At 40.8% G+C, this 13,905-nt stretch overlaps 2 protein-coding genes across 5 annotated transcripts in view; one reads left to right on the forward strand and one right to left on the reverse strand.

Annotated features, from left to right (window-relative positions):
- Positions 1-12,190, reverse strand: part of olfm2a (olfactomedin 2a) — a 70,958-nt gene extending 58,768 nt beyond the window's left edge. Inside the window, exon 1 of the mRNA XM_037791380.1 lies at positions 11,800-12,190. Coding sequence (XP_037647308.1) covers positions 11,800-11,859 — 60 coding nt within the window. The 5' untranslated portion in view covers positions 11,860-12,190. The remainder of the gene's footprint in view (positions 1-11,799) is intronic.
- rdh8a (retinol dehydrogenase 8a) overlaps positions 1-13,905 on the forward strand; it is a 182,031-nt gene that overhangs the window by 50,117 nt on the left and 118,009 nt on the right. The window lies entirely within an intron of this gene.

Here is a 13,905-nt window from a genome sequence, read left to right on the forward strand (position 1 = left end):
CGCGGGTTTTAAATCTAGCGCACCCCTTTCCATTAACGGTGCAATTTTGCCCTGCTCGGCGGGGCATATTTCCTCCGTGGTGGTGCACGGCGACCAGCTGTAGGACAGCTTGGAAAGGTCCGGGATGAAGGTGGTGTTTCTCAGGTGTGTTTGGGCATGCATCTCTGCAAACTGTCGGCTAGTTGGTTTGTGTACAACGCACAGAGATGGCCGCAAACAGGCAAGTAGCCGTGTGTCTACTGCTGTAAAAACCCCAATTGAGACGCATATTCCGAATGAGCTGTATACATGTCCAAAGAATGCTCCTAAAACCCAAAAAATATCGGCATATCCCACATGTCTTAACTAGAAAATGCTCCATTTGGAATAAGGCCTAATTCAAAATCAACAAACAGAATATGCTCTTTACATGACCCGAATCAAATTCAGAAAAATTGTCATATTCTGAGTAATAGTGGATGAGTGTGCATACAAACATCACTGAATATTTGTGTTAAATAATCCTGATCTCAATATTGACCAAAATAATTTCGATAATGAGTTTTGCCATAATCGAGCGGCCCTATAGTTTCAGGTCAGGAAGGTCATGCGTGTTTACACATGTACCCACACGGAAAAGGCCACTCCAGCTGGAAAGGTGAGGCCATGCTGACATGTCACACCCTCTCCACCTCAGGGGCCCAATCATGACGGGGACACAGCGTCAGTCTGAGAGTCAGGCCGCTGACCTCACACGCTTCTCTACCCGGCCTTCCATCTGTTGACCAATTACCACGCAGACCGCCGCCTGCCTCCGTGCCTCATCCGATGCACTGCAGTAGTAAAATCAGTCACCCATTCCACCCAGAGCCGCACCGCAAAAAAAAAAAGCTCACTGCCACCATCATCACACGCTAATTTCACCCCTGTGTGAGTCATCTGCAGACCGCATTTATAAAACTGACCCAGAAACAGGTACAGCATCATCAAAAAGCAAAGCAGTCACACAGGCACACAAACCTCCCTGTCCATTAAAACACACACATAATAACCACCCCGTCTTCTATCCACACGGACACACACACACTGTACTCGTGAGGAAAATGTACAGTATTGCTCTAGCTCTTAACCGCAAACAACACATGTTTCACACTTATCTTAACTTAAAAATACATGTTTAACCCTTCGAGGACCAAATGTATGTACTCAGATGGCAGACGAGTCCCCACAATGTCACTGTGTGGGCTGATAATTTGTCCCTACACACACACACACACACACACACACACACACACACACATACACACCCTTGATGATGAAGCAGCGGGCAACATGAAAGCACATCAAGCATTAAGATGAGGGAGTGAACCGCGGACAGCACAAAGGCTCAACAGCTCTCTGTGCTCCAGCTCCTCTTTTCTTATAAGCAGCATCTCTTTTATGAAACGGATCTCTTTACAGTGGTGAGACTCTGACTCACACAATGTGGCGTCATTATCGTGCACTGATTTCGAGCTCTATACCCTAATCAGTCATGACACAAGCACATACTATTCAATCTCTTCAAGCAGCACTGAATCAAACATAATGCAACCTCATTATCTGTGGCTGATTGTGAAGCAGCACCTTTTGTATATTAATGGGGAGTGCATGAAGGTGGATGCAGGCGTAGTGGCTAATCCAACCCGGCCCGCTCGCTTTTACTCTCCCACATAGTACTCGACATGATTGTTAGTGACCGACAGGCAACACAGAAATTAGGTTATGTGGGTTTTCTTATTTAACAGAGTGAAAAAATTACACTAAGCTTACACATTATTGACATGTGGCTCATATTATAGCTATACTAGTGTACTTGTTCTAACCATAGACTGTATATATAGATGGACGACGCGTCTCACTTCCTCCCACTACAAAAATTAAGCCAAAATATCCTGGATACGGGACTGCCATCTTGAGATTTTGACGTCATTTGGACCCAGAGTCTGCACAGTAGTGATCGGCTGTCTGGAACTGATCCGGCTCTGACCAATTTGGTGCTTTAGGCAAGATTTTAGCTGGTGCCCCCTACGTTTTGTGTGCTCACACACAACCCTGCTGGGTTCTTAAACTGTTATTTTTGTGCATACAGGATTGATATAGCCTCTCAACCTGCTTATAATATAGCTATATTCTTGGTGTACTTTTCCTATTTTGAACTCTCTGAATATGATGGTGGATCATCTGACTGGCATTACCATTACTGTCATTTGAAGGCTGTTGCAGGTTTCAGTTTTTAAGATAATGGACATATAGTAGTATCATATGAATCTTGAGACTGCTATGAATCCGTTGTCACCAAATATGTCATGCTAGCTTACTGGGAAAGGGGCTAAATATCGCTCCAAAGTTGAGCTGTTTTTACCGCGAGGTCCGCGACACTTCAGCTAGCGTGAGCCACCTAGCTGCTGCGTTAGCACCACGGTAGCTGTTTGGCTAGAAAGTCACAAGAACTAACTATAATATCTCTATAACTACATTTATGATCAAATTGACACATGTTCTATTAGACAGACTGGTAACGGTTATGGAAAGTTAAAGTTAAATTTCCTCTCTCGTACAATTCCCGGGTCTACAGCTCTGCAACTACTTCCCTCAGAGCAGCTGTCAGTCACAGCTGTCAATAATGACGTCCACCCCCTTTTTATAGCATCAAATAACTAATTAAAACCAAACGTATCAGAAAAATGAACACTTGAACATAAATCAGCATGATAAGAACTACCTAAAATGACAAAAACTATCATAGGAAAAATGTATTTGACTTGTGCTTTGACTTTTTAGTTTGGCCCATGTCCCATCCACTTACATTGAGGGGGCGGGATTTATAACCTATACTGCAGCCAGCCACCAGGGGGCAATCGAGATGTTTTGGCTTCACTTTTAGGGAGCTGTCATGTCATCCATCTTTATATACGGTCTATGTTTGTATGAGAAAATGAACGCTGCGTGAACTGCATGCAAAATGTCCTTGTATTAGATTTAAAGTTGCATCCGTGCGTTGCAGCTTGACCTTCCGAAAGGCTTGTGTGGTCACGCAATGTTCAGACAAGCGCTGGACCTGTCGTAGCATAGCAAGGTGATTTTAACAGTGGAGTGCGTGTGTCTTTGCCTCTCACCGGCAGATTTACACCCCTGCTCCTGCAGCTTTTCATTTGTTTAATTCTCTCGGTGGAGGTTAGGCTGCTGCTGCTTGGCAGAGCACACTCTGTCCAGCCCGCCACATACAGTCGTGTCCTTCCTCCTGGGAAACGCAGACTCGCATCTCTTTTTCCTCTTTGACTGTCATCCAGCTGCACGGTCGCATTCCTCCATTTTTCATAAAAGCATTTAACAGGTAGGCTCACTGATGACAATAAAGGCAGAGGGGAGAGTATTTTTTACAAGGTTTGACTAGCTTCAGTGTTTTGGTGAGACTGCTGTGTAATAGGCTTTTGGCATGGACACAAGGACAGACATTTACCACAAGTGGCTTGATTATAGTCATGTCTGGGAGAGCGCCTCTATTGTGATCGTGCTGCTTTGCTCTCGTTGGATTGGCACCAGGAAAAGAGATTTTTGGCCAAAGGGTCACTGCCGGGTCGGAGGACGGTTTAAAGCCGTCTCTATTTGGACATAATCCAACCCAGCTGTTTGTCCTGCATGACTCTGATTAAGCCGAGGCTTGTCCTTGTTGTCCGCACATGCAGAGATACTGTAGATAACGTTAGCAGTAGGTCATCTTTACATCACTTTTCCTGTTCCTGCTATATGTCAGGTTTGTTAATAATACGGAGTCTTCTCAAAATAGCGTTATCATAGCTGCTGTTTTATTTGACTCAGTAAAACCATCTCAATTCAGTGACACTATTACAGCACTCGCATAATTAGCTCAATGTAAATAAAATTGTGCCAAATGATGTTTTAAACAGTGTGATTTACAAGTGCCCGTTGCTGTTTAGCTATAAATCGACCCCGGCTGGGCGAGTTTCTGGTGCAATCATCACACCAATCTAGAACGAGGAAACACAACTTAACAAGGTCCTAAATGGCAGTCTGTTCAAACTGATTGTTTATCGCGATCCCTGGTGAGCGAAAGGATCAAGTAAATTACTGAAAAATCTAGCCAATTGCTTACACAGGGTTCTGACTCCCTGTTTGAGAATGACAAGCAATTAGGTTTTCTCCCCCACTGCACTTGGTGTTTGAAGAGGAAAAACACCAAAGAACGTGTTCATTTCCATCACTCTCAACTACTGCTAGTGTTAGGAGTCTTCGAGGCCAGACATCTTAAACCAATAACTGTATTCCTCTGGCGCTCCCTGGCTCCACTGGGACAACAACGTTTCTTTTTTGCCTCCAAACCTGAATGTGAATCTTTCAAGTACATGAAACAATCTTTATTCTCGTCAACTTAAGCAGAAATCGAGCAGCTACAGAAAACGGAACAAAGAAATCTTTTGTCCCCTTGAACAATATTACCTCCTCACCTCTCTGTCACGCTCTTTTAAATCAGTTTCATGGTTGGACGGGAATATTAGTGGGACACACATTGTTGGGATTTCTTCTAAATACATACCCATTTGAGAAGTCTTTGTTTTTTACAAAGAAGTTATATTTAGTCATGAAGTTTTGGGGCAACTATCGCCAACAAAATTCAAAGTTTGTGATAAAAGGGATATTTCACACTGCATTTTCTTGTGGTCTGAACTTGTTTGTGTTTAACACATAAACATTAATATCTCATCATCTCATCGTTCACATAATTCTAATATGCAACATTAAATCCTAGGCTACATTCTAGGGATGCACGATATGGATTTTGTTCAACCAATACAATAACTAACCTGCTTCTCATGGCCGATACCGATAAGATAACTGATAATTTCACATTTTTGTGTTTTAAAAAGAAGTTCCTAACCCGTAGTTTATGCACAACTGAGGGTAAGAAAGGCAAAGATGTAGTGAACAAAGATGGATGATTTAATTAGGGATGCAGCGATACCGGATCGGATATCGGGCCGATACTGACTCAAATAGCTGGATCGGATATCGGTGACAATGGGGGCCGATCTATTCAATTCAGTTCTATGTTTATATACTATATACATTATATACTGGAATTTGAATTCCTGTTTAAGTTTTGACCAATTTGTTGCGGCATTAAAAAGGTTCATTTTGAAGATTTTTTTATCAAGTTATTGGAGTACGATTTATTATTTTAATGATAAATAACAATTCACTAAATTTGTTATGTTATCCATATCTATATCTTATCTGCTAGAATTTCATAAGCGGAATAATGCAATATGAGGCTGTAGCTCAATGGGCAGAGCAGGTTGTCCTTTGACCACAAGGTTGGTGGTTTGATCCCTGGCTTCTACGGTCTGCATTTCTTCTTCTTCTTCTTCTTCTTCTTCTTCTTCTTCTTCTTCTTCACTACATACACTGAATGGATCATCTTCTATTTCAGAATTTCTGCTGTTGCACTTAGCAACCAATATTAGGCTATTAATATTAACTAGACTCATGAAAAGATGCTGAGTTTCACAGAAAATTATGCCAACATACTATAATGTTTAACTCCTGACTGATGAGTCATTACAAGAAGTTTTTTCATGCAATATTTAATATCTTTGGAAACTATTTCCCAAAATAATATACATTAAACATGGTTTGCACTTTGCAGAATGATTATTTACACACATTTATCTGAATGTCTGGTACTTTTAAAGGAAATGAGTTGCCTTGGTTTAATATTAAATGGTCCATTGTATTTTTGACATCTTGAGTAGAGCTGCAATAATTAATTGATTAGTTGTCAACTATTTTGATAATTGATTCATCGGTTTGAGTCATTTTTTTAAAGATTTTTTTTTTTTAAATCCTCTGATTCCAGCTTCTTAAATGTCATTATGTTCTGGTTTCTTTACTCTTCTACGATGATAAACCGAATCGCTTTGAGTTGTGGACAAAACAAATCATTTGAAGAAGGTCATCTAGGGCTTTGGGAAACACTGATCAACATTTTCAACCATTTTCTGATGCTTTATAGACCAAACAACTAATCGATTAATCAAGAAAATAATCAACAAATTAATTGACATTGAAAAGAATTGTTAGTTGCCGCCCTAATCTTGAGTACATTTTGAAAAAGTCACTTAAAATGAATTTACAGTGCTGCTGCTTAGGCTGGTGCAGTATACTGTATACCATAGGGGATGCATAGTAAATGCATTACTTCCAAATGCACACACACACTTATATCAGTATGTCCTGTCATGCATGGCTTGTTGTGCACACAAGACATCTGTGCCAAGGTCAAGCAGGTGCCCATCTGTATAACTAACACTAAGGACCCCTGGGCTTCATGGCTACTTAACAAACACATGCATCTAATTAAAGCCCTGTTAATATTTCATATTTGGCCTGTGGTGCTGAGACGTATGACATAAGAAATATGTGGATATCTCAGCTCCGCTGGTAGGGAGTGTTACCCTCGTTGCAGTAGATACGCAAGAACTCATCAATTCTTTATGTTCGCTGTGCAATCTTAGAGAGACTGGTAGCGTCATATTTTCTTTCAGACCCTTTAAATATTTAATGTAAACACTTACAACAAATTGTCCCCCAAGGCCAATTACAGTATGAACTCACTGAAGAAGGGGTTGAGATATGATAGCGAGTCATCAGCTACATTTTCCGTGTCACATTCGCGAGTGTTTAACACTAACATTTATTCCTCTTTATTTATTGAAGAACGTCCTTAGTGCTGCTTTGTGGATGGGTGTAGGTCAGGATAGACCATTTGTGAAATTTACATTTTTTTTACTTGAAGTGTTAGATAGTAGATTTTAAACTAGTTTTCAGTCGAGGTTAAATTACGCATCAGGAAACTTTATCAGTAATTTAATTTAAAGGAGGTTAAAGAGGCACTTGAACACGTCTTCATGGTGTCATTCTCGTGCAGCTATGGGATGTGTTCAGTGTGATTGTTAAATTAGAGCCTCGGGAACTCCTGCACCTTCTTTCATAGTACCACTCCAAATGAAATCAATTTGTTTTCATCTAATACCATCTGTGCTGTACACGTTATAGTTTGAACCTGCTGGCACACAGGTGTACAGTCTTGTTCATCTGCGTACATCCTGTAGACTGAAACATACTCTATATAGCTTCTATTTCTCTTAAAGGTCAACTGCAGTGTAAACCTGCCCTGTAGAGATGACATATAAAACACTTAATGTATGCTGCAACATGCTGCATGGCTTTCACTGTTTCTACATGTTACTGCATATTCCTCAGTCTGATAAATCTGCAACAATGGGCCACATCTTGAACATCTTGACCTCATGAATATATCAAACGTCGTGGCAGACAGATGTAACCACAGACAGTTAAATGTGTGAAAAGTCCAAACTCCAAAGCATATATAAGCTGTAACTACATTGTTTAGATCAGGGCTGCCCTTGGCCAACGATCCCGACCGACTTCACTGTTTTTCGGAGGCTGTAGCAGACTCTGTTTTAGAGTTAGAGTGAAGGTATGTATGGTCATGTTAGCTTGTTGGGAAGGAGGCTAAATAACTCCTCGAAGTTAGGCTAAATTTTGGCGAGGAAAAGTCTGCATGGCCATTTTCACAAACCTCTCACCTCAAGATACGGCTGTTCAATTAATCAAATTTCTACATGCAATTTTGGCTTCCAATGATTATGAAAACAAGATAATCAACATAAAACTATTATTGCGACGCGTTCCGTTTCGCAATGACCCTCTCGTTTTGTCTTGTGTTATAAATCCAGCGCACCCCTTCCCTTTACAGCGATGCACTTTTGCTGTCTTGAACCACGGAGCCCATCCATTTTGCCATGCTTTGTGGGTATGAATTCTTGTTGCCGTGTCATCGCCATACATATCCATACAACCAATGTGCTTATGATTAAATCGTTTACAAGAACACAAAGTTTTTCATAGATCTAGCCGCTTAGTTTAGCTCTCAAAGTGCACCAGATTGTTGCATTTAACTTTAAAATGTATGCTTTAAAGTGTTTCTTTCTAAATGCACGATGTTTCCAAAGTCAGTGAGCAATCGTATTAAATAATTGTGATCTCAATATTGACCAAAATAATGGAGATTATGATTTTTGCGATAATCAAGCAGCCCTACCTCAAGATATGTGAATGAAAATGGTTTTGTATGGGTACCCACGAGTCTCCCCTTAACAGACATGCCCACTTTATGATAATCACATGCAGTTTTTTGCATGCAGAATAAATGTATTATTTTCGCCGATTGTAAAATTGGTGTATTTGAATATTTCTGCATACTGGGGTCTCTAAACAGTCTTGGGAATGCATAAATCTGGTATGCCTGAAAATGAACCCAATTGTATTGAGCAAGTGGGTTTAAGGTGTTAAAGGACCAATATGTGATATATTTACTGTAATAAATCATAGAATTACCATATGTCATCAGACATTAAGGAAACATGCTTAGTTGATATACTGGCTTCTCTGACAACAATGCTACAGCCAGTATATTCTCCGTTGAAATCTCCATTCCGGTCCAGAACGTCTGTTTTGGTTTTGGCCGGCGTGATCCCGTCCACTGCCCGTTTCAACACCCCGTTGCCACATATGAAACAAACTGGCCCGCAAACACAGCCTTCTGCAGCCATGGAAGCAAACAAACCGACTGGATCAACAGAGATAACATAACATTAGATTCTACCAGACATCTCTCTGTGGTCCGTGTGCAGCTGGGTTATCAAGGCAGCGAGTATTTGAGACACACAGCCGGTGAAGTGATTCCGATTACTGCTGCTGGCCAGAGTCTAACGCCGTGATGCTAACACATGCTAACTGCTATCAGTCACACCGGAGGAGCGGACGGGCCACGGATCCAATGTTTTGAATTTGGACTGTAGTACCCATTTTAAAACGCTAGCTGAAGTACCACATATTGTTCCTTTAACTATGTAAAAGCTAAAATAATATTCAATTTGGGGAACTTGGAATCCTAGTACCATTTTGCATCCAACAATACAATACAATAGATGTTTACTTTTGGCCCGTGGCCCACCATTGACTTCCTGTTTTGGCCATCCAAGGGAAAAAGTTTGGGCACCCCTGGTTTAGATGCTATGTTACAGCTCTGTGTGTGTATATATATATATATATATATATATATATATATATATATATACTACTTTTCTATATATACTACATTCCTGTCTACACCTCTGTACATATACTGTTAGTACTTTAGTACACCTCTGTGTATATTACTTCTCATTATGCGTATACTGTACATACTACATCCTGTTTACATTTGTTGTTTCCATCTGAAATACTGTCTTTAACTAAATTACAAATTTACATTTACATTACTATTTTATATTTACTTGTGTTTATATATATTTTAGCTGCACTATTTTATGCCATAGATTATGATTTTGCTTTTACTTTTACTTGTGTGAGATTTACCCTTATATATACTGTATATATCTATATACAGATTTTACGAGCATTGTTGAAGGAACCTGAGACCCAAAGGTTTTCATTGCCAATGACTTGCTTTGCTGGAACTGACAAATTGACAAATAAAGAACCTTTACTGGTGAGGGACCACACTATGTCCCCACTCACTGTCACTTTCATCTCTTATATCACTTTAATATAGATTATATTGTACATGGATACATGCTGTTCCATTTGTTTGGCACCATTTTTTATTTCTAGTGTTGTTGTTTATTGTAAGGCCCTGTGTGATCTGTGTGCATGGCGGCCTTGGTGCCAAATGGTGACACTCACCGCCAACGTGGAGGAGGAGGCTGCTGCCTGTCTGTGCTGCTGGATTGACTCAGACTGCTGTTTTTAACTGAAGGAGGCGCGACGCGGAGCTGTCCGTGGTCCTGAATCTATACTGCTGCATGCAACCAAAGGTGCGAGCGATCATCAGCTATTTTTATGCTCTCCCTAAATAACAGCTATATTACTTTTTGTTTTTTTGATACTTTTTTTTTATTGCTTTTCCATAACAGAAAGACAACATACACATAGAACAATAAAGCAAAACAAAAAACATGAAAGGATATAGATTGCCCTGTCTCTACAAAGTTTTCTTTATTGCTATGACTTATTCAATGGTTCATTCCCTCATCTTGTCGTTGACATGGAAACATTGTCCATTTCTCCCACTTCTCTCCACATTGCTCCTCTCGTGTTCTTATCCTACGGGTTAACAGTTCCATATCATATATTTCATTCACACTTCATCCATCTTGTGTAGGTGGTTCTGCCTTACACCATCCCTTCGTAATGGCCTTCTTACAGGCCGCCAACAACACTTTCAGCAGGTATCTGTCTTCTCTTAACACAGTATTTCCTGCCATATTACCGAAATACAGTACTATACATGACTTGGGTATATCATAGCCCAGAATTTTGCAAATAGCCTTAAGAACATTTCCCCAAAACTGTGCAATCAGCCATGTAGCAGACTACACTTTTCTAACCTGCCATGGCTTATATATGTGCTCAATGCTGCCTGTATGCATGCTGACCAGCTGAACCCCCATCCATGCAAGTTGAACTGCTCCTGCCTGGACTGAAAGCTTTTCTGGGTCAAATGATTTACCGTCCTTCACTCCAATTCGCAACTGTCACATCAGACCTCGTCATTTTCAACCAAAGGGACGCGGCTTGTGTGTGTGTGCGTGTGTGTGTGTGTTTTAGTGTGTGTGTGTGTGTGTTTTAGTGTGTGTGTGTGTGTGTGTGTTTTAGTGTGTGTGTTTTAGTGTGTGTGTGTGTGTGTGTATGTGTGTGTTTGAGTGTCATCCACTACACACACAGCACGCCACACACTCGGACACACGTCACACATCTTTCTGGATCTACAACCATTTGTTGGCGTCTCTCTGGTCTACACTGCTAATTACGCACAGCTCGTATCCACACAGCCACAAATCACACACACACACTCTCTCAGTGTTGGGCGTCCATCGCTCCTCGGTCCTTTATCAGCTGTATCTCTCTGTGTGTGTGTGTGTGTGTGTGTGTGTGTGTGTGTGTGTGTGTGATGTATAGAGGGAGATAAAGGTAAAGGTAAACAACGACCTCCGGGGCATCAGAGAAATCAATACTGTCAAAGGGAACAAGCTATACTCCATATTTTTCCCCTTTTCAAATAATGAAATGTTAGTGTTATTCCACTCATACTATACAAACTGCATCAAGATGTATGTCTGTCAGTGTGTGAGAGACTTCAGTTCCCGGAATAAGTGAGTCAAGTTCAGGTTGGATTTATCATCAAACTGCAGCTCTGCTCATGATAATAACATAATAATATGTTGCGTAAAGTTTCTATATATGCTTCTATGGTTGCACACTGAAAGACGACACCAATTTCCCTATTTAATGCTGCAACATGCATACAGTCTTTGCACTGAGCTCTCTCCTTTTGCAGTAACTGTGATACATCTTTTATCACAGTATTGCTTCTTTACTTAAATGATCCACATTGTTCTTTTTACTTATATATCTTTTTTTTGTATATATGTGTTTCCCTGTATCTATTACTGGCTTATTTTATATTAATATTAGGTTTATTAAGTTTTTTTTTTGTATCGAGAATGTTATTATTGGGGACGTTTGTGATTGTTTGTTTTTGTAAAAAAAAACAATAAATATAATATTGAAGAAAAAAAAAAATGATCCACATGTCCATATCCAGCTTTGGGAACTTTTAAGCAATGCTTTTTCATCTAGCGTGCAAAGCGTCGGAGGTGCTGGAGTCCTTACCTGGCAGCAGGGCAATCCAACTAACATCACCAGCAGGAACATGGCACTGAAGAGATGCATCCTAGTCGCAATGATAGCGTCCCAGCCGACAGCTCTCCTCTCCTCTCCTCTCCTCTCCTGTCCCTTTCTACTGGGGCGGTTTCTTCAGACACAGAGGGATTCCTTTAATGCTGTGTCGGCTGTGCGCCACCGACCTCATCACCAGGACGCACGGCAGCCCTCTCTCTCTCTCTCTCTCTCTCTCTGCTGTGGCTCTGTGGCTCGGTGTACAGGCGACCAGCCGCGTGGAGCATACACTCTTTTTTTTTTGCGGCGGGTAGCGAAAGCAAAACCTCCCCAATTTCCCAGTGTGGAAATAAAAAAAAACTCCTCCAGATAACGTAATCGGCCGGTCCTCCTCCTCCTCTTCCTCCTCCTCCTCCTCCGTCCTGCAGAATAACTGCGACTGAGAGAGAGAGAGAGAGAGAGAGAGAGAGAGAGAGTCGCAGAGGTTGGAAGGTGACTGTTGTGCTTGCAAGGTGCCGACGCTAGGAGCAGCACATCTATGTGCCAGGAGCCCAGTCTCTAAGAAGTAGCACTCTTTGACGCAGCCAAGCTTGGCCGCGTGTGTGTGTGCGCGTGCAAGTGAGAGAGAGAGAGAGAAAAAGAGAGAGAGAGAGAGAGAACTGACAATATTCATGCTCCAGTGATTGGAAGACATGCAACTTAGATAGATGGATAAATGGGTACATGGCTATACGGAAAGAAAGAAATAAAGAAAGAAGGATGGATAGATAGATATAGGGATAGAAAGAAAGTTGGATAGATGGATGGATATATAGAAAGAAAGAAGGGTGGATAGATAAATTGACGGATGAATGGATAGAAAGAAAGAAAGAAAAATATGAATAGATAAAGGGGTGGATGCATGGATATATGGATAGAAACAAAGAAACAAAGAAGGATAGATGGATAAATAGAAAGAAAGAAAGATTGATGGATGTAGAAAGAAAGATGGATAGATGGAAGGATAGATGATATATGGGTGGATAGAAAGAAAGATGGATAGATGGATGCATAGAAAGATGTACAGATAGAAAGATGGATGAATGGATGGATAGACAGATAGAAAGATGGATGAATGGATGGATGGATGGACAGATAGAAAGATGGATGGATGGATGGATAGACAGATAGATAGAAAGATGGATGGATGGATGGACAGATAGAAAGATGGATAGATGGATGGATGGACAGATAGAAAGATGGATGAATGGATGGATGGATGGACAGATAGAAAGATGGATGGATGGATGGATAGACAGATAGATAGAAAGATGGATGGATGGATGGACAGATAGAAAGATGGATGGATGGATGGATAGACAGATAGAAAGATGGATGAATGGATGGATGGATGGACAGATAGAAAGATGGATGGATGGATGGATAGACAGATAGATAGAAAGATGGATGGATGGATGGACAGATAGATAGAAAGATGGATGGATGGATGGACAGATAGAAAGATGGATAGATGGATGGATGGACAGATAGAAAGATGGATGGATGGATGGATAGATAGAAAAATGAATAGATGGATGGATAGATGGATGGATGGATGGACAGATAGAAAGATGGATGGATGGATGGATGGACAGATAGAAAGATGGATGAATGGATGGATGGACAGATAGAAAGATGGATGGATGGATGGATAGACAGATAGAAAGATGGATGAATGGATGGATGGATGGACAGATAGAAAGATGGATGGATGGATGGATAGACAGATAGATAGAAAGATGGATGGATGGATGGACAGATAGAAAGATGGATGGATGGATGGATAGATAGAAAAATGAATAGATGGATGGATAGATGGATGGATGGATGGATGGATGGACAGATAGAAAGATGTACAGATAAAAAGATGGACAGATGGATGGATGGATGGATGGATAGAAAGATGGATGGATGGACAGATAGATGGATGGATGGATGGATGGATGGATGGACAGATAGAAAGATGTACAGATAAAAAGATGGACAGATGGATGGATGGATGGATGGACAGATAGAAAGATGTACAGATAAAAAGATGGATGGATGGATGGATGGATAGAA

Source organism: Sebastes umbrosus, chromosome 14, assembly GCF_015220745.1.
Source record: "Sebastes umbrosus isolate fSebUmb1 chromosome 14, fSebUmb1.pri, whole genome shotgun sequence".
Lineage (NCBI taxonomy): Eukaryota > Metazoa > Chordata > Actinopteri > Perciformes > Sebastidae > Sebastes > Sebastes umbrosus.